Below are 26378 nucleotides of genomic sequence, written 5' to 3'. Positions count from 1 at the left end.
GTCTATGACGTACAGATTCAGAATCGTTTATGTAAAAAATATTTACTCTTAGTATTTACGAATGCTTATTTTGCACGCAATCGAAATGTCAGAGGTGAAAGCAGAAAAGTTGATAAAATGTGTATGTATTTCCACTTCTTGTACCCCTTTTATCATACAAATAGCGCTAGAGGCCATACTACCCACCGGCAAGTTTTTGTTTTCAATTTTATATTACTATTGTTGTATTGTAAATACAAACCGACTTTATTAGATAAATTTAGACTTTAAAAGTAAAAAAGTTTGAGCTTTGAGCTCAGCTGTCCGCACATTATAAAAAATAAGATTTGTGAACTCGAACATTATAAAACTTAATTATGAAATCGACTGATAAATTACAGCAAGACGAACATTTTTTTTTTTGCAGAGAAATCTTTATTATGGACATTAAGAAATTTTCAAACATTAGATTCTTACGTTCTCATAACACGATCGTATGTGTATGTAGAGCAATTTCGATGATTGCATCGTTTATATTGTTAATATTCTTATATATTGGGGAACTATGCAGTTTTACGTGACGTAAGTATATGTGTGGGTAAATATACCATGTGCCATTTAACTATAAATCTATTATTTACCATAGCACAGTGACTAAGGAATACAACTTATTTTCTCATTATTTAAGTATGAATCTTTCCGCCAATGCCACCGCCTATGTTTGCCCACAACAAACATTGAAATGTAGTATAACCACCAGTAATACGTAGCCCTGTTAGTATGCTTGTAGCATTGCTTTTCCTGAAGCTTTTATTTATACTGTAAATTTTCGCTACACTAAAGCGAGTCGGTCGCTATTTTGTTGCTCCTTGAGCCGTTGCTTCTATTTTTTTACGTTCTTTTAACTGGCGCGTATTTTTGTAGCAACGGTGGACACAATGCCGACCATCGTCATTTCCTTCCATCGGCTAGCCATGGGGCCAACGATCACCAGCACAGCGCCTCAGCCATCGTTAGCGACCATTCAATAGGAGCATTCATGCCTACAAGCAATAAAATGTTGCAATGTGTGCAGTTGAAAAAAACTGAAGCAAAACAAAAGCGAAATCCACACGACAACTGACTTTGAATTACGTAAATTGATCAATTGATTTTCCCTACTTTTTGTTGTTGTTTAATAATATTCATAAATAAATGGCATTGAAAGGTGGAAATTCGCAATATTTACGGCCATGGATTTGCCGGCTGAACACAATCAGAAACTAATTGTACCTTAAAGTAAAAACAACAACAGGACAGACCCACACGACGAAGAGTACTTGAAAAATATACAAGTACATACATACATACATATGTGTATTTGTAATGTGTACATATTAAATACCTACAATATATAATATATTACATTTAAACTTGAAAAACTAGCGACTATATTTAAACACCAAACAATGGAGTGCCCAATATCTTCGCTGATATTAACTTTTACCAGAAAAAAGGCTTTGCGCCACATATTATTTAATTATAATTATGATTTTATATGGTTTAAATGTCAACTTTTTTGGAAAATACTATCACAAATGGAGTGAGGATATTATTGGACCCACATATTTAGGTATTTGTTTAGAAAGTCCTGTTTGCGGCATTAAGTGGTACTCGATGGATTACGGATTCGAAATCCGAAATTAGCTCGAAAAGGTTTAATATTACTTAACAGAATCGAACCTTTATAACTCATATATAGGTAACATATATCAGTAATGTTCCAAAACTAACGTTATAACAAATCTCGCGCTGGAAATTAAAAAAGCTCGGTGAGCTAGTCCTCTACAACATATTTAAGATATAGCCCACAGAATAAAGATAATAAGTGTGAAAAGAATGCACTAATAAAATTTTAAATAGAAAAATCAAAATATTACACCACCCCCTTTTTATCGAAGTATACACGTATGCCATTAAAAACTATAAAAATATGAAAACTGTTATATTGAGTGTATGATTATCAATTGTTCGATAATTTGCTCTGCGTAATATTGTTAACAAATCTAGTTACAGAAATGTTGATTGCAGCTGCTTGTTCTGTGATTATAAAAATAGAGCTGGACTTGGGCCGGCAATTGCTGTGTAGCAATTTACTTAGCTATGACGGCAAGACTCATTGCCATTTTACTCAACAAATATGTTCATTTTAATAAACAAAAAGAAGAGGTAAATCCCAAAGCTACACTGTTGACACCAAGCGACACGATTGTCATGAATTCAACCAGGTGTGACGGTATTGTATTCTGTATTCTATTCAACAACATACCAATTTTACGAACAAAATGTAGATATACCATTATAACCTTCCATTATGCAGGCATACACAGATGCAAACTGGGATTTAGTTATAGCTGTAATTATTTATTGTTTGTTTGACAACGTGACAATTTCGAGCTAAAAACCGCTACAAGTGAATATATATGTAGGTGGATGTGTGCACCGGAAGGGGCTAAATGGAGACTGCAAAAGGTTCAAATGCATTATAATCAAGACTTTTAAACAGGAGATTTGAATTACGATGTAAATGTTTCAAAGGCAATTATGTACAGGTATATATGAATTAGCGACATGACATCTCGATTGGTGAATACAATTTATTTGCAACGGAAACTTAAATATTAAAACTAATAAGCAGTGTATTCGCAATTAAAACGTTATCTTCATAGACTGGTGGAGTAATGCACAGAATATAGTATTTTGCAATTTCGAAATTGGTTAAAAGCCCAAAATAGTGCAGCTCCGCCACTATTACACATAAACAGCTAGAATATTATACCAATATGCGACTAGGTTTATTAGCCAAATAGGGAAATAATCCCGCTAACGCCAACCTTACGCTTAACGCTCAATTTCATATGAATTACAAAGCCCTTAAAAAATGTCAAAATTTCTGGGTAGGAAAGTATGTCAAATATGGTATATACAATACAAGTCAACTACCAACTAGTTTCAAAAATACGCCTAAACATTTTTTTGGTAGCAAGCCTCATAAGTAACAATTTCAGGTCAGAAATATACTTCATTCATCGCTGTGGCCCCAAGTAATTATTTTGTCCCAGCTAGGCTTTGAAATCACGTCCCTCCGAGTAAAAGGCATTCACCCGAGTACTATATACTTGTGCATTTTCTCGTGTAAATACATGCATATACACGTATGTGCACGATGACAGTGACATACGTAATAAATGCGTGTTGCCACTTCCGCCATAAAGGCGCCGCAGAAACACTAGCGTTAAACAATGGTAACAAGCGGTTTTATGATATTTAAAAGACCGGAAAAAGAGCAGTGAGCGCAGGGTACTCGTAACTGCTTTGGGATGTGAGACATGAACTTGAATGAACTAATTACAACTGCAACAGAAGGTAACACCACAATTTGCAAAAGCGGAGATTCTTTACAATCGTGCTGGATGTGCTCACTTGCGTGCAGGTATATAAACGAGTGAATGGATGATTTTGCCACCATCTACATTAGTGTAGGTCAAATAGTTGGAAGGGAGATATGAATTTTTCTATTTGATAATAAGAAAAAAATAGAAAACCGTTAGGCGACGAATCTTCCAGTTACAATTAAGAGCTCATACTTGGAGAGCCTTTCGTAGAGGTCTTATTCTAACGTTAAAAAGGAGTTAAAATTAATTTTTGCATACTTATATTCATATAAACATGGGCTAAATAACACCACTAATATTCGAATAACTTAGATGAAAAGTTCTTAGATTCCTGAGTGTGCGAGCAAAAACGATCAGATGTTTTCGAAAAAGTTGTATGTGAAAATATAGATTATTGGCACTATCTTTCCTTTCAGTTGAATTTGTATATAAAATTCTTGTTAAAAAAGATCCAGAGCAAGCATTATTATTGGAGGATCTGCTATTTGTAAACATGTGTAATTTATATGAAAATATAAATGCATTAAATTCATCATGATGTTCACACTGAGTTTCATTCAATCTTCTTATGTAAATTACTATCATAATAATTTCACCCACAACATTATCATCCATATTGCCACCACATCAGCCGACATCGTGTAGTATTCCTATGCGGAAGATGCGGTGGCCTAAAGGGCATGTTTGCAATATTTGAGCGTATTTAAAATTCCATCTAATTTCCTTCGAAATAAAGGTCATGTACGTCTGCCTGAATACTACCTGTTGTTTAGGCGAATAAACTCTCACCGTATTTAAACAACAATATACACCACCTCTGCGTATAGGTACACAAGCGGTATTTATGTACATATGTATAAACTATTATACTGTCTATGATGAATATTATAATATTACAGTCATGAATAACATAAATATTTTAATTGTGGCAGTATCCTCTTTCCTTCTGCGGCGGACCGTATGTGCCTGACACTGTGTGTGTCTTGATTGGGTGAACGTTTTGCTTTGCTCTTGTCGCTTTTTGCTCATTATGTTCTTTTTAATTGCTCTCACTGTCGTTGAGATTGTTGCAGCGCTATACTTAAGTAGCTTTGTACATACGAGCTTTTGTTTACATTCTTACTCGTAAATTGGTATACTTATCTTCTATAGAGCTCTCGAGCCGTTCACTAAATAGCGCTCATTGTGATAATAAAGTAATAAATATACACGGTTTTAATGAAATCGGATGGAATTCTAAGCTCTCTAAAGCTTAGTGCTTAAATTAAAATCGAATGGGATATGAGTTCGATTGAGTACACTTGGCTTGCTCCCTTAATGACTACTGGGCTTCGCGGTGGCAATTTCTAACGCTTCTTTTAAACTAACAAGGAGTGGAAAAAAAATCTTTAAAATCTTAACAATAATTGGAACGTTATGCAAGCCGACATTTGTTCAAGACGGAATTTCAGAAGCTACGTTATTTTCTCAGCACAGCTCGTACAGAGTTTGACATACTACAATATATTATTATATAAATAAATATGGCTGTTGTGAACAATTTTATTTGTAGAGATTTCGAAACGCTCCATATAAAACTTTGTATATTGTCCAAAGTAATCGCTTAGTGTTTACACAAAAAACACTCGGAATTTTTTTGCAGGATATAATTCCAAGCCTTTCGTTTACTTATCCCTTAAGTGTCCAAGGGTGGTAAGTCAGCAGCAGTAACTAGCAAATAGCTTCATATACATACATTCATACATACATGTGTGTATATGTCCTTGACATTACAACTTTACATGCTACCATAGAAACATGTTGCACATGCGGACTTATTTCTACAAGTATTTGCATGCAGCTACTTATGGTAGATACGAGAAGAGCACATACATGTGTGAATGCCAATTTGCGTGGATTTATTTTTCTTAGTTAGATTAGCATTTGTACACATATACGTACATAAAGCGTTAAATTCTTGCACACTTTAGCAAAATGAACATTTCGAGCAGCGGCCAAGTAGGAGCGAATACACTCGTATATAGGTACGTCCATATGTATAAAAAAGAGTAGCTCTTTGACTATTGTGCGTGGTGCATGAGTCCATATGTAAAAAGAGTAAAAAGTAGAGTAGTAGTAGTGCTTCTACAGAAGTTGTGCAAAGAAGAAACTTTAAGAAGCATACATCTGAACGTTGTAGCGGGAAAGGTCAGAAGTTAAATATAGGAAATTAATGACACACTTCCTCCAACAGGACAGTTAAGCTAATCTCATGCATCCCTCATATTCGTAGGCTATTAAAGAGGTGGTAAAAATTAAGCGAATTCTAAAAAATGTTTCTTATGACAAATTAAAAAGGATCTATGTATGAGCAGGAGTGCAAGTGCTGCAATTGTTGAAAAAGTGTTTATATGTATATGTTATGTACCATATGTATGTTATACTATTTTAGGAAAAAATACCGCACTTCCAAGTTTTCCATACAAGAACTTGATTTTTTGGTCAGCACCTCTGTCAGCGTTTGTTGTATGTTTGCACAGCCTCAAACTAACAGGATATTTGAGCAATAATATGAAAACAAAATAATACTTATATGAAACAACCAAGGTCGTATATCCTTATGTGAACAATGTAAAAGGGTACTCCTGAAGGTCTCCAAACTTACTTTATTTTTTATTAAACTATATATTAACATTATATACTGCCACGAAGTTTGTGATATCTAGAAAGAAATGTTGGAGAGTCAATAAAGTGTATATACTTATGTATATATTATCAGCTTGACGAGATGAGTCAATTTGGCCATGTCTTTTTGTATATCAGCGAACTAATCCCTCAGATATTGAGATATCTATATGAAATTTTGCATACGTTCTTTCTACCCCAATAAGCACTTTCTTATTTTCCGGAACAAACTGACCAAAAAATCAAGTTCTTGTATGGAAAACTTAAACCTTTTAATTGACGGGATATCTTCACGAAATTTGGCATGCGTTAATATCCAAAACAACGGTATAATCTCCGAACAAATTGTTCGGATCGTATTAATATAGCTGACATACTAACTGACCGAACAATATCAAGATAAAGATCTTTTTATACCTTTGTATGCTATAAGAAATACACGTCTGAAGGGTATTATAGCTTTGGTGAAGTTAAAGTTAACGTTGTTTCTTGTTTTTATTAAAATAAATTGTTTTGACACTAATTTCCGACCTACCCTCGTACTAACATACACATATGTACATGCAAAGTATTCTTCACGCTTAAGTGTCTGCCGCTCAGCAAAAAATAAATAAATGTATAAGAAAACTTTAAAACACAGCAAACAAAAAATGTGAACAATTGCGACAACTGAATTGCCAAAAGGGTATCACCTTGGACTAGCACTTGAAGACATATTTACGTAGCATTTACTCTTATGCTCAGCCTTATACATTATACGACAACGAATAACTAACTGTGATTACGTGAAATAGAAATAAAACAAAAAGTGATTTTTCACTCGGAAAAAGGGTGCTTTCGTGTTGACAGCAGAATTGCTGACAGTATCATCCAAAGTAAAATTAAAAAAATAAACTAGGTTTTGGGACGGAGAAAAAACAAATAAAGTGAAAATTTTATTTTTGGCAGACGTTTTTACAAAAAATGCAAATTTTGGTAAAAATTTCTCGATGTTTTTTGTTTTTTAGGTAGTTGTAATTGAACGAAACACAGTTTAGAGGAAAACGCGCTTAAAGTCTTAAGTGACTACAGTGTAACCTTGATATAGCGAATTTGAAAGGAACTAGAAAATATTCGTTATATCGAGTTATTCGTTACAGTGAGGTTTGTTATATTGAGGTTAAATTGAACTTGATTCGTTATAACAAGGTAGTTTAGGCTTACTAAAGGATTTTCGTCTGCAAACTTGATTATTTTTCGTTTCTCTGCAACACTTAAAGAACACCTTTTACGTTTTTCAGCCATTGCAACTGAATTTACTGGATCAAAGGACGAAGTTTACAATTAGTTTTTAAAAAAACTGTTTTACGGAAGATTGTAGGTAGTGATCGTAGTTGCAGCGAAAGAGGAATTGAAAATTTGAGCTTTGCATCCTCAGCTTCTTGAAAAAGTCGCAAGTAGCTGCGAGCCAATCAAAAAGCAATTAACTAAGGGGGGGATGTTTTTGACTACAGTCAAACAGCTGCCGAGAAAAGCAGTTATTCGTTATATGAAGGTTGTGGATCAAAAAATTCGTTAAGTGAAGGTCCAAAATAGTTTCGATCTATATTTTGCTGAGTCTAAAAATTCGTTATAGTGAGGTTGAAAAAAAAAATATTCGTTATACAAAGGTATATTTTACATAAGCTCTTATGGGCAGTGCTAGGGGATTTTGAAAAATTCGTTATATATCGAGGTTCGTTATATCAAGGTTTCACTGTATATAGCTGACCTCGAACACGCAACTATTCAAAGCTGTATCGCCAAAACAATTACTGGTATTAACTTGAGAGTTTAGAACAATATTCTAGAGATGTTAAAGAATTAAATAAGACAATGATATATATATTTTTTTTTGAAGTCGTGAAACTCATGTAACCCCTTAAGTGCGGATATTATTATCTCTGAAACTAGTGAATATATTTCGGTGTTCAATAAAATTGAAAATACTTTATAATAAAGAGCGTCTGAGATATAAAATATGTGGGGATATACATATATTAAGGTAACGATTTATTCTATAAAACGTTTGGCAAACCTCCCAACATATTTCACAATCAATACTGTTTAATGTTCTTTTCCTCTTGAACACAATCCTTCTGCACTTATTTTCATAGAACTTTTAACGTAATATTTAAAAATAATGCTTGTGTGTACTAGTACTTCAGAAATCGGAAAGATTTAAAAAAAAAGTAAGGGAATTGATATCAGGACTTGGACAGGACTGCGGGCAGCTAAACTTTTTGGGTAGGTGCACATTCAGTACAATGGTGTAAAAAGATACAGTTCGATGAAACGATCACCTCAAGATTGAATGACTTTGAATATACAGGATTCCCAAAAGTTTAAACCTGAACAAAAAGTTTTTTTTTCAATTTATCGCTCTCACTATGTGTTTTGTTGATGTTTGATATTAAGGACATCAACTTTATTCGTTGCTATCCAAGTATGAATTAGTTACTTATAAGCTAAGAACATCTTAAATAAGCTTCAGACAGAATGCAATTGTAGATGAACGTACAAGTATGTATATATTTATGTATGTCAATTAGCATACCATAAGCATAAATCGAAGTGCATATGTACGTAAGTGTAAGTAAATATTAAAAACATAGCATTACTTTCTTAAGTGTGTATATGATATGTATACTTGTATATGCATGTAAATAACATTGATTGCATTAGAAACGTAATTTAACATGCAAATTGACAAAATACTGAAAAACTATAATATATTATTATTTAACATATACAAGGGGGTTCATGACAACTTAGGTTATCGCAAAAACCGCTGATTTCAATTTTTAGCAATTACGCAGGGAGTAATTTAAATTTTAACAAGTTATTGTACATTTTACGGACGTACAACATATTTTTAAACATTTATGTAGATTGATTGTTGTTGAAGAAGTTATAAGTTCACAACGATTCGCTAGAGTGATCGGAGAGAATAAGAAAAGCATTAATAGAAACTATGAGCAAATGGGCAAGGGGTTTTTTCCTAAATCTTAACAAGTGGTGAAGTAGTATGCGTACATTTAAAGTTACAATAAATTTGTTACGTATACGCAACGTAGCACCACTAGCACACTACTCGAACGAATACTGTCATAATGTGTACATCTTTAGAATATTAAATAAAGTTATATTATTATTGGTACAAAAATCAATGAGACTCCTTGCAAAAACTGCTTTCTTGTATTAGTTGTCGCGTACTAGTAACTTGCATAAGCGATACCAGCGGACCATTGGAGTAGGCAGTGCCATAGGCATTTCACGCAAATGTATGTATATTTTTTGCAAAACGTCACACATCTGCACCAATACTTATTAGCCATGGTTAAGGCGTACGCACAAAGCACAAATCAGCCTGTGCGGGAGTTATATAAAATGCATGAGTCAGTGTAAACATACCCTGTGTAAAAAATAATATATTAAAAGATGAGAGTGATACAACGGAGTGGGAAGACATGCTTCCACATTATTTTTTCACATTCGAGATATGCGCTTAACGTCGTTTTATCGAAGCCGTTCAATTCTCCTTGAAATCAAGGCTTTGGTCCGGACACATTCTTTCTAAATTTGCGATAAAACTACGTTATTTGGTATTGTTTATACTAATGTTGTTTACAATATCGCGTGTCATGTTACATTTCACGATTTTAAGAGTACACAAATAATTTTTTGTATATTTTTAGGCGTTGTTACTACTAGTATTTAATCGTTATTTTATCACTGTATTTGTTTTTGTTTCTTTGTTTAGCTCGAGTTATTTATTTTAATATTAATATTGTTGTTATTTATTAGCACAACCCCATCGAGGCGTTTCGTTTTCGATTCGTTGCTTTTGCCGAGTAAATTCTATCCGTAGCATTTGACAATTTGCACTCGACTGAAACGGGAGTCTCTCAGCATCGTAAACATGAGTGACATTCAACCGCTCCTCTTCGTTTTGGTCAACGGTTTCCTTTGACGTCGACACTTATTGCGCTAACCTTTGGCTTCACCCGCACACGAACGTGCGAGTGTACCATGTGGGGTGGCTCAGGTTGGGTCGGCGCATGTTAGTGGTGAATTTGGATGGTGACTCTCTTTTGTTTCTATAGCTTGTGAGTACATTTTAGATATTTTGTTGATTCTGACATTCACAGCACAGAACACGTCATATTCCTATCATCCATGGTGCAATAAAATGGCGAAGTTAGCACATTTAAAAGAGTGGTCTTAGTTACCGATTCCAGAAATAAATTTATAATTAGCATTAGGATATTTTTTTCCTTTGTTACATTGGCGAAAATTTATTAGCGAAAATCACCTATTTTATCTTTAATTTATATACACATAGCCAATAAAGTCTGCGTTCACCCGACAATATTTTTTAAGTAATTCAGTTCAATGTTTCTACATGTATATCTTCTTTATATTTTTAAGTTCAAAATGCAAAAAAAAATGTATATTCCTATTTTCACTTTTGTGATAACGGGATTTTAGTGTAAGGAGAACATAGGCACCATTAAGTTTGCGTCCAGCTTTAAAATTAGTTACAAAAGTATTAAAAATGATAAAGAAAAATTAAATTCAATATTTTGTTGGATAGCCGTGTTGTTTTAAAACCTTGCTCAACCGATTTGGCATTGATCTTACCAACTTATCTGTTTCCTTAGCTGTAATCTGGGACCATTCTTCTTTTATAACACTTCGCAAAACCTCTTTACTTGTTATTGTATGCTGACGAATTCTTTTTCCCAACAGATCCCCAAAGTCTAACTATTTCCGCAGTATGCTTCGGGTTATTATCTTGTTGGAACAAAAACGTCGAAGATAATCCAAGATTCTCTGCACTTTGTTTCAAATTGTTTTTTAAATGTTCAAATAACCCATTGTGGATTCATTAAATTCAAGCTGGCCCACACCACCAGCCGTCATGCAACCCCACACCATAATTCCGTCACCAAAATGCAAAATTTACTTTCATCCGAAAATATTACTTGTCTCCAGAATTCCGGCGACTTGTTTATATAATTATGAGCAAAATATTGAATTTAATTTTTCTTTATCATTTTTAATACTTTTGTAACTAATTTTAAAGCTGGACGCAAACTTATCGGTGCCTATGTTTTTCTTACACTAAAATCCCGTTATCACAAATATGAAAATAGGAATATACATATTTGTTTTTGCATTTTGAACTTAAAAATATAAAAAAGAAATACATGCAGAAAATTTGAACTGAATTACCTATTTACATTGTATTTTTACTTCACTTAAAAAAATGTGTCGGGTGAACGCAGATTTTATTGGCTATGTGTATATAGTTGCTTACAATGCTTAAGAAACACTCACAAAGAATTTTCTAATTTACTATAAGCCTGTGTTGCAACTAACGCATTAAATTCTTACCACAAATAAATTAAGTTTTAAGTAAGAAAAAAGCTTGTGAAGCACAAAAGCACATCAAAAATTTCTTGGCAGAACCAGTTACTACTGCATTTATCATCCGAAACGGTATTTGAAGTTGTCACATTAGATTAGAACTGAGTAGGGACTTTCCACTCACTTCTCACTTTATTTATGGGTAGTTTTATGTTTGACAAAAAATTTTTTTGAAAATATCAACACTTGTAAAATATTTTTATTCAATCTTTATTTTAAAATGTTATAATAATATAATTCCGAACTACTATATGTAAGAGTAAAATTGTCATTTATATTTCTTAATAAATTATGCGTAATATCAAAATATAAAATAGTCTTAAACAAAACTCAAAAGTATAAAGCAAAAAAAAAAAATGTAAACCAGAGACCGTCATCGTTATCAGTTTTTTTTTTAATCACAAAATAATGATTATGTAATAATTCTTATGATTTTCTTCACAGATAAAATTTATGTTATGGTTTTGCACGTCCCTATGCGATCCTGTAAAACTCGCATACTTGGCGGAATTTTTGAGCTAGGACCTCAAATTCTTTTAGGAATAACTTTCAATCTTTGGATCCGGAAGGAATAAACTTCAAACATATAAACTGATGAGTTTTTTTTAGCGAAAAAAAAAAAATTATATGTTCATATATTACTTAAGATTTTTTTTGTTGCTCAAATATAATGATGACTTTTAGAATTACTTAGTATTAATAATTATCGGTGAAAAAAATTATAAAAATCTGAAATTTAAAAATCATGAAATGCATAGATCGTCGAAAAAGGATTAACATGACATTATTCTTTTTGTGTTACGATTCTAAGTGCTTGATTTTTTTTTGTTTAAAACATTATTTTCGGTTCTGTTTTAAACTAATTTTGCGTAATAGGCAAAATGATTTATTACTTTTACTGTTATTATGTATAAATGTTCGCATGTTCTATTTCCAGGCTATCGTCTCTTATTAACACGTTCAATGTATTTCGTTTTATTCAAAGCACGATTTCCCGCGTTTGGGTCCATCATACGCTTCCAGTCAGTTTGACCAACTACAAAGCCGATAGCACGCATCTTCTCCTGTGTTCGCTTCTCTTCGATATCCGCCCAACGCACCTAACCACAAAAACACATTTTTTATTTATCTTTTACTTGTTCTAAAACCAAACGACCTTACCCTTTTTTTGCCGTTTGCACTGGTTTTAGGCGGTTCCCAATCGTCCATTTGTAGGTAATCCTCCATTGTAGCGGCTTTACGCCTTTGCATTAATTTGTTTGTGCCATCCAAACGAGCTGCGTAGAAATATCATATTTATTTAAAATGCAATGCAAAACACTAGAATATTCGTGAAACCATTTGATATTTATATTATATATTATATTTCTACCAAAAAACAAGTATAAAGACGTTTACTAGTATAAGCTAAGTGAGTATTTATGATTTGCAAACACTTACCAAGGTTTTCAGACGTGTTATCACTCTCCCACTTGCTCTTTAAGAATGCAAACTGTATTGAAAATATATGGTAAAAGGTGTAAAATAAAGTTGTAAACTATTTAAAAGAAATTATCCCTTACTGAACGCGCATAGCACGTTATATTGGTATTATCTTTTATTTAGGAGGTTAAAAACATTAAATCGGAAGAAATTGTCACATTGATGTTATTGTCAATGAGTAAGTCAATGCTTTGAAATGGACGCAAACAGCAAACAGCGAAAAATGAAAAAAAAAAATACCATATAAGCACATTTTTTATACACGGCTACTGATCGTGTTTGCATGTCCAAAATCGTAGGCAGCTTTGAAATTGCCTTAACTTACACTAGCTGCATCATCAGTCGCCTCGTTACTATCTTCAGTTTCGTTGTCAGCTTGCGACTGCGTCAAATTACTATCATCGGGCGCGCCACTATTGCTGTTATTATCCTGAAATGAAAACAACCACAAGCCATGAAATAACGCAATCCAATAATTTTTCTAAATACGTTTAGTTCGGATACCTTAAATCAATGGTTGTATATTCATCAAATCGTAGATATTGTTTTCAATGCAAGAAATATAATTGAAATATCGTAGCATTTAAGAAAATTCCCAATGTTCTAATTTTTTGCATACTGTTATCCTTTATATACGTATTTACATAATATTATATTTTAACGTCGGAAAAAACAGTAGGTTTTCATGGATTATTCATAGTTAGTAACATTTGTTTTAGCCAATGTATGCATTGTGTCTGATGACCAGGACAATTTTTACATTTTTACAGCAAAGGCTTTATAGGCCATAGAACAAATATATGTAGAAGACATTTCTAAATACAATAAGAAATCGCATATATAATATGTAATTCACTTAAAACTAGTTATAAATAACTTTTTGGGCATACATTTAAACTGAGGAGATGGTTGGTTGTGCCAAAATAGAGAAATGAGGCACTGAAGGTAAATAAATCCGATGTGTTTGACTAAAATGCTGAGTGCTAAAGTTAATAAACAGAGTATACATGTTTTCATCTAATAAGTACAAGAAATTATAAAACAAAGTAATAATTTTCAAAATTCTCTAAAAACTTCTCCTTTACTGCTGTAATCACACACAAAACTATATATTAATCACTTAATGTGACATTTTACATAGGCGAGCTATTAAAATTTATGAAACAGCATGTAGCTTATTACACTTAATATAATTAAGCGTATCGTTTGTAAACTTTAAATAGCAACATTCTTTCTTTTCTAAATATATTTTCATATGTAGGAACAAACCATTATTCCCTTATTTGTGCATATTCCTAATAAAGTTTTGCAGGTCTGTAGGGGTGGACTTAATTTTAGAAGGAGTAAAAAGAATACATATCTATTTTCTTCATTTACGCAGAAATTTGTGTGGAGATGGGAAGCTAATACTTTTTTCTACTCTTTTCTTAATTAAATTTATGTTTTTCGATTAAGAAAAGTCGCAAATTAAAAGGTTCTTTTCTTAATTTCTTAAAGGTAAAGATGTTTTTAAGAAGATATAGGAAATTGTTACCATTATTTCAATGTGGGTATATATTTTACTTAAAAACATAAAATTGAGACAAATTTATAGAATAAAAAAGGGTAATGCATCCAATGCATTATTATATATTTACCATCACCATATCTTCTGCATCTTCCATTTCCACAAGATTTTCCAACAATGAAGACACATCCAATTTGATGTAATGAAGCGGTGTCTGCTTCCAATTATCAATTATACCTTTAATATCTTTCTCAGATCGTTGATGGATGTTGCGATTCATGCAGGTCTCCAAGTCGAACATCAAGTCAACTATATACGGCTATTAAAAATAGATATAAAGCCAAGCAAAGCAATATACAGTATTGATTAGCATTTCATTTCCCTAAAAGTATGTGATTTATATGCCAAAATGCTTACCATGAAACCAGAGTCTTTCGAGTGGCAATAAAACTCATTTAACGTGCGTAACGAATTGTTATTGCAGTCGATTATAATAAAATCGTATAAATTATCTGAAATTGTTTTCTTAAAAGATTTTATCAAATATTGCATGTATGTCTCCTCCATATCAGCATCGTACTCATATAGAACTTCTTTTTTCGGTATCTAAATTGTTGAAGAAAAACAATACAACAAATAGTTTCAAGAAATGTAAGCAATTATTAATTTATTAAACACATTTTAACGAAAACCGTTACAGAGTTATAATTTCGTTTATTAAAATTGCAGATGATTAATCTGCGGCTCACCTTTTTGCCGGTTTTGGGACAACGTTCTTCGTAATCGTTCTCGATTAAGAAATAATCATCGATACTCAAAATACGAGGATTAGTTCCGCCCATTTCCAACTCTTTCTCTTTGATCAACTTTGCAACATATGATTTTCCACTGCCAGGCGGTCCCCGCAATATCACACAAACCTTTTTAGGGCGTGACAGTCGACCCGGTTTAAGCAGAATCTCATCAACAGTTATGGTGTTTTTATTTTCAATACTAGGGAATGACATTTGTATATGTCCGCTTGGAAGTTTAGCTATATTCTCATTAGCTTCCGCAGTCGATGGGAATAAAGACTGAGTGGGCGCAGTGGCGTCCTGTTGTACTAAGCACACATATGGTCGATTCGTCGTTAGCATTGGTGGCGGTGGAGGAGCCGGCGACTCGCAATCGCGGTTGTTCTCCAAATTTCTACAATGTTAAATTAAATGAAAGCACAAAACGGGATAACTGTATATATGTAGAATCGAGATTTGAGCTCCAGTCATTTGCCCACGTGCATCGTTCGCATTGTGCCCATAAATTTATGGATATTGATAGTCATGTAACGAACGTTTTCAATAGCAAATAACACGGTGCGCTCTAATCTGATTCGTTATAGCGGCCGACTTACTCTTCATTGTCAGATATTTCTTCAAGCTCTTCATTAGCTCCATTTGGTGGACTTATATAAGTACTGATTGTTTCAGTTGGATTTGCAGCTGATTTTCGTGCATTCTCGCGTTCACTCTGTTAAGGATTAATCGTTTATTTTAACGAAATCTTATTCGGCACAGATTGCTCGGTAAATTAAAATATTTTGTATTTTTTGTGTGCATGTTTAATCCAAATTTGAAAATAATGCTAGTTCTACCTATTTATTACCTTGTTCTCGGTTTCACTTTGTTCTCGATGCTGTCCTGGAATGGTGGGCGTATTAGACGCTTGTATATTTTCATTTAGTGATCCAACACGACTTGGTTGATTCTTCTTCTTCTTTTTCTTATTCTTTTTCGTAGGATTGACATTCATCGGCGTATTGCCAAATCTTGTAGCTGTTGGATTTGACGCATGTCCATATTCAAAAGTTTTTGCTGGTTTAAATTCTTCCGAAAAATCAGGCATATTCCTATTGAAGTTGTTCGATAGCGAACCAGAAGCAGAACCAAAACCAGGATCAGTAGTGGTACTAGCTCCCTTATGACCGTAATCTATTACTTTCGGTTTTGGTACGGCAGTATTTTGATAATCAATTACTTGCACAGGTCGAAAGTAGTCATCTCCATAATCATGCTTATTTCCTGGGCTGTTTGATTAATTTCATATTTTGAAAATTTTAAAAATCATTAATGTAGACTTGCAACACTAGTGTAGGTTCCATATTAACTTGAAATACTTTTTTTTTACATTTTTTTCTTTATTTTATAGCATAACTTGGTAACATTTAAAACACACGAACCATACTACGAACTGACAAACGCCATTTCTGAAAGAAACTGCTTTCATATCGAAAATTTCGTTATTGTTAAAATTCAACAATTTCGATTCATTGGCTGTATACTTTTTCATTACATAAAAAAATATACACATATGTATATATGAGTAGTGAGTGAGGAAGGGTCACAGTGGAACAATAGATACTCTCGCAATTTGTAAGAATTAAAGACACGTGAAATAATTGGAGGTGGCGCCGTTAATTATGAATCGATAGCACTCAGTACTTTACCAGTTAACTCCACTATTAGCATATTAAAACATTTCAGTACCGAATTACATTATACTTGCTTAATTTTATTGAGATACAAAACTGTATGGTGAACCAGGGGGACGGAAATTATTATATTAGATATACGGGGTTAGGAGAAGGTCTGAGCTGAATTTAGCAATTTTTGAAAGAAAGACACATCGTGCTAAAAACATTCTCATTTAACTTCGTTCAGACATCAAATTATGATAAAGGTCAGATTTTAGAGATAAAAAGCAATAATGTTGTCGTTATGTTTATTAAATTTTTATTTAAATAAAATTACTAAGACAATTGCGATAATTTTTAAATCTCTTACAATGGAACGAAAATATTTTTTTGAAAATTTTGTAATAATATAATATCTATTTTAAGGGGCTTGAGTTAACTATCAATTAGCAACATTGGAAAGAATCAAAAATAAACATTACAAATAAATTTATTTTGTTTATAACTTAAAGGTGCGTTGGCTAGACCTATTAGGGGAGATAGTTAAACTCCTTCCATGGAAGAAACGAGGAGAGTTGTAATGGTAGCGATTTACTTTGATGAAAAATCTTATAGAGGTTAAATTAAGTTTATATTGTTGGCAAGAAATGAAAATAACCGATTGCTCATTTAATTTGCTTTCTAACTTTTCAACGATGAAAGTTGAGGTTTACCTTTATCCTCCGGGTAGCGTAGATTATACCGAAAGCTTACGACTGGCCACGTGATATTAAAAATATTCTCGTGTTATTAGCATTAAACTTATTGCACTCTTTTTGGAAAGTATGGTGAGTCTAGCCAGGCTGGGTATGTGAAGTTCGTCTCCAACATCAAATCATTTTAATTTCAACTTGGCATGTATCATGCAATTTGTTTTTTCAACTGATAATGTGTCTTTTCAGTGTATAACAACAAAGAGCTGCACACAGCTCATTCAAGTTTAATTTAAAAAAGGTATAAATTGTCATAGTAAATAGGAATTATAAAAAATTCTAGTATATAATATAACTATTCATTATAAGATGGATGTCAACCAAAAACACCTGCCCGTATGAACGAGTTGAACTGTTGCTACGTTTACACATGAATTTGGTTCACGAATTTGAAAGCATACACCTTTCCATGAATTTGATTTTTGTGTGTAACAAAGTTGAACATCAATTCATGAATAAGTGAAACTTCATACTTCAGTGCACGAATCTGCAAACGTTACATTTTTGAATTCGTGAATTAAAGAAATCGTGAACTCACGTACGCCTAAACGTAGTATATATTTGTATACATATACATAGATATTTATTTGTACAGAGTACCAATATATTCCCCAATGTGAGAGTAGCATCAGTGTTCCTGAATGCTAAAGTATCCAAATTACATGGTTTGAATATTTCATATAATTTTTACAAACAGAAATATACGTTACGAACTAAATAAAATATGGTTTAAACCCTTAGGTATTTTTTAATAATAATAAATTTAGATGTTTTCAATTCATTGAGAAGTATTTTTTAATCAACATGAAATATTTTAACTCGGCTTCGGCCGATCGTCGGTTTGGATCCCCATAAAAAATAGCGTACGGTCGTTTACTCCTTATTACATAAAATTTGTGTGTTTCCATTTAGTAGTTGTTAAATTTCCTGAACAAATCAAGACGACCAGAAACAAGTTATAGATCGTGTATAAAACAGGGGAACAAAAACCAGATTTTAAATTACGATCCTCTCTCAAACGTTCCTATAGTTATTCTGTACAAATTCTTTTAAGATCTGATGTCAAGTGGTTAAGCACTACCATTTTCATTAAAAACTTCTTTATTGGTGTGAATAATTAGTAATCAATATGTTCGTTTCACGTTCAAGTATTTAACAAGTAAGAATTTTTGTAATCTCTATTTAATCCATTTTTTTAAATTTTTTTCTCGGGTAACATTAATGGAGGATTAACGGACCTAACTTTACTGGGTAATTATATCATATTTATTCAAGGCTTTTTAAATATGGGCGACATGTTTTTCCATAAATTTTAAATGAGCGCATCACTAATTTGCTCGCGAGTTTAAAAAACCATAATGTAAATTCCTCAAACAATTTGTATACAGTCTTAGTTAATCTGATTCGAATATTACTTATTTATATTATTTTATATTTCTCTCTGACTTGGAATTTCAATCAGTAGGGATATGAAATTAAATTAGTACATAAATTAATACCAAGAGTTAAAATAGCAATGCCTTTATCATGAATTCCCTGTGAACAATTGTTCACATTATTTACAATGCAAAGCTTTAAAATTCGAAAAGAAATTCACGGTAAACTAACAATGCTTTAAGGGCTTAGTATTTATTTATGACCTTTATTTTATTAGGTCATTTGGCAAAAAGGACGTCAGTCTTGTAAACCAAGTTCAATTGATATATAGGTGATAGATAGGAACTGCAATTTAGTTAGCCCCTTGACATTATGCATTGCAACCATTGGTTCTTTAAGAGGTTATATCCAAAAAATCGATTTTTCTAGTTTCGGATATACATATGAGTATATTTTTAGGAATTTTTTAATTAGGTGTTACAGCTTCCAAAACTTTAAGTGTGTTTTTCTCGAAAAGCTGTTTTCAGAGTCGGTGAGGAAAATTTCACCCAAACGATCATTACCTGTACTTAACTATTGTAGTAATTTTTACTTTATTTTTTTGGATTTTAAATCATTTTAAGCAATAAAATCTTCCTCAGATAAAGCGAATTCAAAGTTTTCAAAATGAATGTTCATAATGTACATTAAAGTCTGTAAATGTACATTTTTTATTATATTAGAATTTCCAAGAAAAAAAAAACGGGTTTTACTGACGTTCAAGTGGATATAACCCCTTAAGATTTTCCCCAACAAAAAGAGTGCCGTGGCAGCATCCCTTCCCTTACTAACCCTCTTCAGAGTTAATTATAAATAAATAAAAGCATTTGGGTTGATAAAATGTTTACTTTTATTCCATACCTTTTAATTAGGTATTAAATATTTATGAAGATACGGTTTATAATCATTTAAAATAATTAATAATTAATAGCATTGAGTTTGTGTGACAGTTGTTTGAAACAAATGAATTTCAGCATCGCCAACTTCGCGACATACTCGGTAGGCACAAGTTGTCCTGTTTCAATAAACAATAACAAAATGTATCTTAACCGACACATCCATCGAAGTTGTAAATTGATTAGATAATTCAATACATTTCAGCAACTTTGGTGCTTTACAAGTCAAAAACCAAATATTGTTCAATTAGCATTCTGAAACATTATAATTCGTAATTTAGTAATATGTAGTGTATTAATTGTTGTTTGTGTTTACTGTTTTATTCCCGCATTAAAATTGAACTAATTTTGTCGACAACTTAAATCTACTTGACAACAACTAGTCTCGACAGGTTTAGTGTGTAGATTATCTGCTCTAATTGCGGTCGCCAGACTTGGAACTCCTCTGCCTTTTATTAAAAAATGGCTTCTTATTAACACCGCTAATTGTATTTGGAATAGTGGATTATTTTGTTAAATGGACCCACGATTCGGTTATGTTTGTTACGTTACATGTAATGCGTATTTGTCAAGGGGACAATGAAAAGAGAAGGAATGGAATAGAAATTCCAGCATTAACAGTTTTTCAATGTGGTTATACACTATTTTACTACAATTAAAAAGTGTACTGGCGTTCTAACACAGATTTGTGAGACCGAAGAGGACGTTGCTCTCAAGGACAACGATCATTATAAGTATACGGGGAATGACAAGATGCATACATACACAAATACATACATACATTTCTAGATTCGTTCAAAATATTACGAAAAAAGATTAAAATAATTCAAAGCTTTCGTATTTAAATTTCAAATTTAAAAATTCTACTATGAAGGTACGTATGCAGGTATGTATGAATGCACATAAGTTTTGTGAGCATTGCAGTTGGGTATTATATTAAAGAGACATTTTTTTTAAATTTTATATTTTCAAATAAGCTACTTATGCATGATTCATCTGTTGTATAATATATGTACGAGTACATGTGAATCATAATAAGCATATAACATTTAATACACCTCAATTGCAATGACAAAATTAATAGAGAACGCTTTAAAATCTACACCTTATTACATATGAGTGATATTTCTATTAATTTTTGGAATTTTTTAAAATAAATCACTTCCACTATACGAAATATGTATCAATAAACAGACTTTCTACGTTCAAGTACAATTACTTCAGATGTTTATAATGATAGTAAGGACTTTCTAGTCCGGTTTCTCATAAAGTCATTAAATGTAATGTGTGAGAGAAAATAATCTCAATAAAGGTTAAGGGCAAACATAAGGAGTACAATCGGTCAGAAAACTTAAAATTTTAGTTTAGTTTGAAAAATTACAATCTCGCCTCAAAATGACTTTAATAATTTCCTTCAATATAGAAAATTAATACATATTAATAGTTATGCATTATAAATCGGAAATCAGTTTTTACTCAATGATTTGATATAAAAATGGAGGTGCTCTATGTATTTTATAGCATTTTAGTAGTAGTACCTTTTTACTAAAAAAAAAGATTCATCAAATTCACATGTCAACTTCTTTCAAAAACTTTACAAAGGTAGGGTAAATAATCGAGTAACTAAAGAGATATATACGCGCTTCCAAAAACTGAGTTTACATTTGTTGAAATAGTGGGCCTTATGAGATGGCTTTTAAAATATTTATCTCTTTCGGATCTCACACCTCTTTTAAATGTTTATGAGAATTTAATCAATATGGAAAAACAATTTTAAATTTTAAACATACCAATCAACCCATGAGGTTTCACTCTCTGTAGCTTCTTCGCTTTGTCTGCCTTTGTCATCAGGGCCACCGCCACGACGGGATGAATTCTGGTTTCGGCGTTCTTCCATGTCCTTATTATTTCTACCAAAATTGCGTCGGTCATCGTTCGATGCATTCCTACCGAATTTCGAACTATTGCCACCACCACCATAATTTGGACCATTGCCACCTCTGAAATTAGGACCATCACCTCGAAAATTCGGTCCATTACCACCGCCGAAATTTTGACCGTCATTTCGGAAGTTCGGTCCATAACCACCACCGAAATTTGGGCCATCATCGCGGAAATTCGGTTCATTGCCACAAACGTAATTTGATCCACCTTGACCAAATCTATTGAAATTGGGACCGTTTCTATTGTAATTTGGTCGATTCGGACCATTTCCACAATTAGGTCCTTCAAAATCAAAATTACCTCCCATTCCTCCGAAAATCGGACCATTATCATTAAAGTTTGGACCGTTTCTACCAAAGTTCAGTCGATTACCACCAAAATTTGGACCCCCAAATTGTGGGCCGTTTCCTCGAAAATTCTGGTTGTTTCCACCGAACTCTGGATCGTATCCGCGAAAATTGCCCCCAATTCCACCATAATTCGATGCAAAGTTTGAGCTGTTCCCGACGGGGCTATTTATGTTAGATTTGTTTTGTTGTAATTGCTGCAGCAACATAGGTAATTGCTGAAGAAACTGTGGGGGCGGTGCACAGCTCGGATCTGCACTTTCCCTGCCCTGAGCTTTGGCCAAAGCCTGAGAAATTTTCTGCATAAAAATAGGGTCCCTTAGAGCATCGCCCAAATTAGGAATGGCATTAGAAATATGAGGATGTATTTGCTGCTCATCGACATTAATATTATCTTCGTCGTCATCGCGAACAGATGAAGGCGCGGGAAAATCTGACGGCTTTTCAACAACCACATCAAATAGTGAAGGTATTTTGTTGATAACCTTTGGTTTTTCTGGCTGCTCTTGTTCCGAATTTTCTTCAGTCGGCTCATTTTCAGTGCTCTCCTGTTCGGTTCTTATTGGGTTTTTATCTTCGGTAGTACCACCAGCACCATCATTACCTTCTACCAAATCCAATCCAGGAATTCCCTCCGATTTGCCAAATATATTACAAATAGCTCCGGAGGAATCGGCAGTGTTATTATCTTCCTCTTCCACAAGAGAAATAATTTCAGTTACAACAGCATTTGTTAGTTTTGGCGTTTTAGGACCTTCTGCGGGTGCACTGAAGCGACTCTTTCGCTTGCCTAAGATACCAGTAGAACCACTCGTTCTTTTCTCTACTTTAGATAAATCATTATTTTTCGAAGTATCATTACTGCTTTGCAAAAATGTTGTCGCGCTTTTTTCAACTTGTTCTGTTGGCTTTTCATCGCCTAATTGTTCGGTTTCTAGATTTCCCTGTTCGCCGGATTTTTCAAGAGTTTCAATTTCTTCATTTAGTTGGCTTATTTGCTCATTGCCCGAAATAGGTTGGTTTGAATTTTCTTCTTCTTCCTCTTCTTTATCCTGATCATTACTAACGTCACGGTCTTCGTCTTTAGGGCTCTCATCAGCTTTGCTTTCTGCATTCCGTTCATTAGTCAAGCCGTCATCACCATCTTGAGCTTCCTTATCCCCTGTATCAGGCTTTTTGTCCATTTGTTGTAATTTCCTTAGCCGCATTTGTTCACGCCGCTCCATTATTCGTTGACGTTGCTTTTCGAATTCCTGCTCGTAACGGCGATACATCTCACGGTCGGGATGATTAGCATTCGCAAGCTTCCATTGCTCGAATTGTTGCTCCCATCGTTGGAATTGGAGATCAAAACTCTTTTCGTCCAAATCAGATCGAGGTTGTTTTTGCTCGGTTGTCAAAAGGTCTGCTTCTGATTCACAATTGCTCTGATTCTGACTATTTCGCTCATTTTGAATATTCTCTTCAGGGTTGGAGTTTCTATTGAAATTACTATTTGAACCGAAATTTCGATCATTAGAATTTGATCTACGATTTAAATTGTTCTGTCCAAAGTTTCGTTCATTTGAATTCGATCGTCTATCATAATTATTTGGACCAAATTTTTTTTCATTCGAAACGGGTACATGATCAAAGCTGTCATTTGGACGGTTATTACGACCATTTCCACTATTTGAAGAATTGAATTTGTTGTTCAGTCCAAAGCTATCTCCATAGTCTCCTTGTCCGGGATTTCGATCATTTAAACGAGATCTCGATGAAAAAGGATTGTTCGGACCAATATTTTTATTAATGTTGTCTGGTCCCATATTAAAGTTATTACGTGGACTAATGTTGAATTCGGTCCTATCTAAGAAACTGTTGAAATTGTTTCTATTTGAGAAGTTGCGGTCGTTTGAATTAGACCTTATGTTATAATTTTTATCCTGGGCATAATCTTCGGAATTTTCATTGAAAGTATTATTCGAATCATTGTTTCTACTATTATTATCAAATCGTTGCCCATAAAATGAACCATTGTCCCCAGGTTGTTGTTTGAAATTACCACCAAAGTTCCGTCCATTTTGACCAAATCTTTGATTGATATTGTTATTTCGGCTTTGCATACTGTTGTTTCCAGCAAAATTCCTTTCGTTTCCATCCTGTTCGTTGTTGAAATAGTTGTTGTTTCTTTGATTTCTATCATTGTTGCCAAATTGGTCACTTCTATTACCCTGACGATTTCCACTCTGATCATTATTTTCATATTGATAACGATGGTTACTAAAATTATCATTATTTCTGTGGTTATTATTGTTAAATGGTCCTTGGAAATTATGGCCACTGGCAGTTTGATTACGGTTAACATTCCATTGAGTAGAACCTTGACCTTCTTGACGAGTCTTAGAAACATTTTCCATGTGATCTTCATTGTTATTTCCACTTATATTATCATTTTCACTTTTCCAACGATTATTTGCATTTCTATTTATGTTATCGAATCCGTCTTGACTGTTTCGGTGCTCAAATGGAGCATTCATATTATTAACATTTGCAAACTCAAATTCATTTAAATTATTTCGATCTTCATTTCTTGCATCCCAGTTGTTTTGACCTCTTTCTTTAGAGATGAACTGGTTTCCCGACCTAGTACTACCAAAATTTGTATCAAAGTTATTTTTATTTTGACTCCATTGAATTTTGGGTGCATCTTGATTTTGGTTAATTTCAGTACCTTGCTGATTGGAATTAGACATCCATGAATTTGCAGCTCTAAACTCATTTCGATCAATAGATGATTGATTTACATTATTATTATTGTAGGAATTACCGCCACGGAGTTGGTTTGAGTTACCATAAGTAGGCATACCAAGCTGTTGTTTCTGTGTAACTTGTGGTATATTAGGCATTGGTTGAGGTTGAGAATTCTGTTGTGGCTTTGCTACCATTGGAGGCGGTTGTTGAAAATTTGGAATTTGGGCGAAATTAGGTGGTTGCTGATTAAAGCCTGGAGGTGGTTGATTATAATTGAATTGTTGTTGCGGTTGCTGATACGAAGATGTCCATTGAGGATAATTCATATTTGGGAAGGGTACTACTGGAGGAGGTTGATTTATTGGAGCAGAACCTTGGTTAAGAGGCAAAACTTGACTCTGGGAGGAATGCGGCTGAATTGACACAGGTGGTGGTTGCGTATAGAGTTGAGGTGTTCCAGAAATTTTAATATTTGTTTGTTGTCCATCAGAGGGAGGTGGAGGTGGCGGCTGTTGTATCGACTGTATCTGCAAAGGCTGTGTTGGAACTTGTGTTTGGGGTTGAACCTGTTGGTAGTAGTTATTATAATTCGTACTTTGCCCGGTTGAAGCTGCAGCGGCCATTTCTCGTTTATACTAGTTGCAAAATGTAAAATATTTTACAGCATAACTTACAATATAAATTATTTTCCATATTACCTGTTCACCATACTGGGCGTGCCACTTTGCATATTCTTGTTGATAAGCTTGCCACTGCTGCCAGTGTTGTTGTAAAGCATATTGCTGCTCTGGAGTTAATGCAGCATACTGAGCTTCAGTATACTGCCCGTAAGGTCCACTTGGAGTTGCTGTTGGCACAGTAGCGCTTGTAGTAGAAACACTACTAGGTAACATTGGTCCTATAATTGGTGCTGTGTTCCCAGTTGCTTGTTCCGTTGGAGTAGGAGGAGGCGCTGTTGTTGGAGGCGGCGGTGCAGCGGAAGGTGGTGGAGGTTGAGGTGGCGGGCATTGTGGTGCCGGTATTGGCGGAATTGTAACACCAGCGCCGATTCCAGCCCATTGATTCCACATATCGTTTAATACAATTATGTCCACTTAACTAGATATTTATATCATTCAAACCAGAAAGTTGTCTGAATTTTTTTTCTCACTTTTATATTTTATTGTTTTATCGTTTTACAATGTTATATTTTTCATTGGAATCATAAACTCATTGCTTCACACTTTTTGGTAAAACTAATTAGTAAATGCGGCCAAAAACAATAATTATCAATTATTTTGTTGAATAGTCGCCATTTTTACTTCACGAAAAAACTAAATATGGA

At 33.5% G+C, this 26378-nt stretch overlaps 2 protein-coding genes and 1 long non-coding RNA gene across 6 annotated transcripts in view; 1 reads left to right on the top strand and 2 right to left on the bottom strand.

Annotated features, from left to right (window-relative positions):
- Positions 1-9976, bottom strand: part of LOC106626925 (uncharacterized) — a 20689-nt gene extending 10713 nt beyond the window's left edge. The window contains exon 1 of one of the 4 annotated variants that reach the window (XM_070110699.1): positions 9510-9976. In XM_070110699.1, the coding sequence (XP_069966800.1) occupies positions 9510-9567 (58 nt within the window). In that variant the 5' untranslated portion in view covers positions 9568-9976. The remainder of the gene's footprint in view (positions 1-9509) is intronic. The other 3 variants (XM_070110700.1, XM_036365488.2, XM_036365489.2) reach the window with 3 other exon arrangements.
- Positions 1-12214, top strand: part of LOC138857602 (uncharacterized) — an 18845-nt gene extending 6631 nt beyond the window's left edge. The window contains exons 2-3 of the long non-coding RNA XR_011396751.1: positions 9903-10204; positions 11973-12214. This is a non-coding gene — a long non-coding RNA (uncharacterized lncRNA). The remainder of the gene's footprint in view (positions 1-9902; positions 10205-11972) is intronic.
- Positions 11723-26378, bottom strand: ZAP3. The gene is made up of 11 exons (XM_014246963.3): positions 25753-26378; positions 21821-25689; positions 16159-16579; positions 15908-16023; positions 15267-15705; positions 14935-15123; positions 14648-14836; positions 13336-13440; positions 12969-13020; positions 12690-12805; positions 11723-12628 (listed from the first exon to the last, which is right to left on the bottom strand). The coding sequence occupies exons 1-11, from the start codon at positions 26122-26124 to the stop codon at positions 12467-12469; spliced, it is 6030 nt and encodes a 2009-aa protein (XP_014102438.2). The 5' UTR covers positions 26125-26378; the 3' UTR covers positions 11723-12466.

The sequence above is a fragment of the Bactrocera oleae genome, chromosome 5 (genome assembly GCF_042242935.1).
Source record: "Bactrocera oleae isolate idBacOlea1 chromosome 5, idBacOlea1, whole genome shotgun sequence".
In the NCBI taxonomy this organism is placed as follows: domain Eukaryota; kingdom Metazoa; phylum Arthropoda; class Insecta; order Diptera; family Tephritidae; genus Bactrocera; species Bactrocera oleae.
This window is presented reverse-complemented; position numbering and strand designations above follow the sequence as displayed.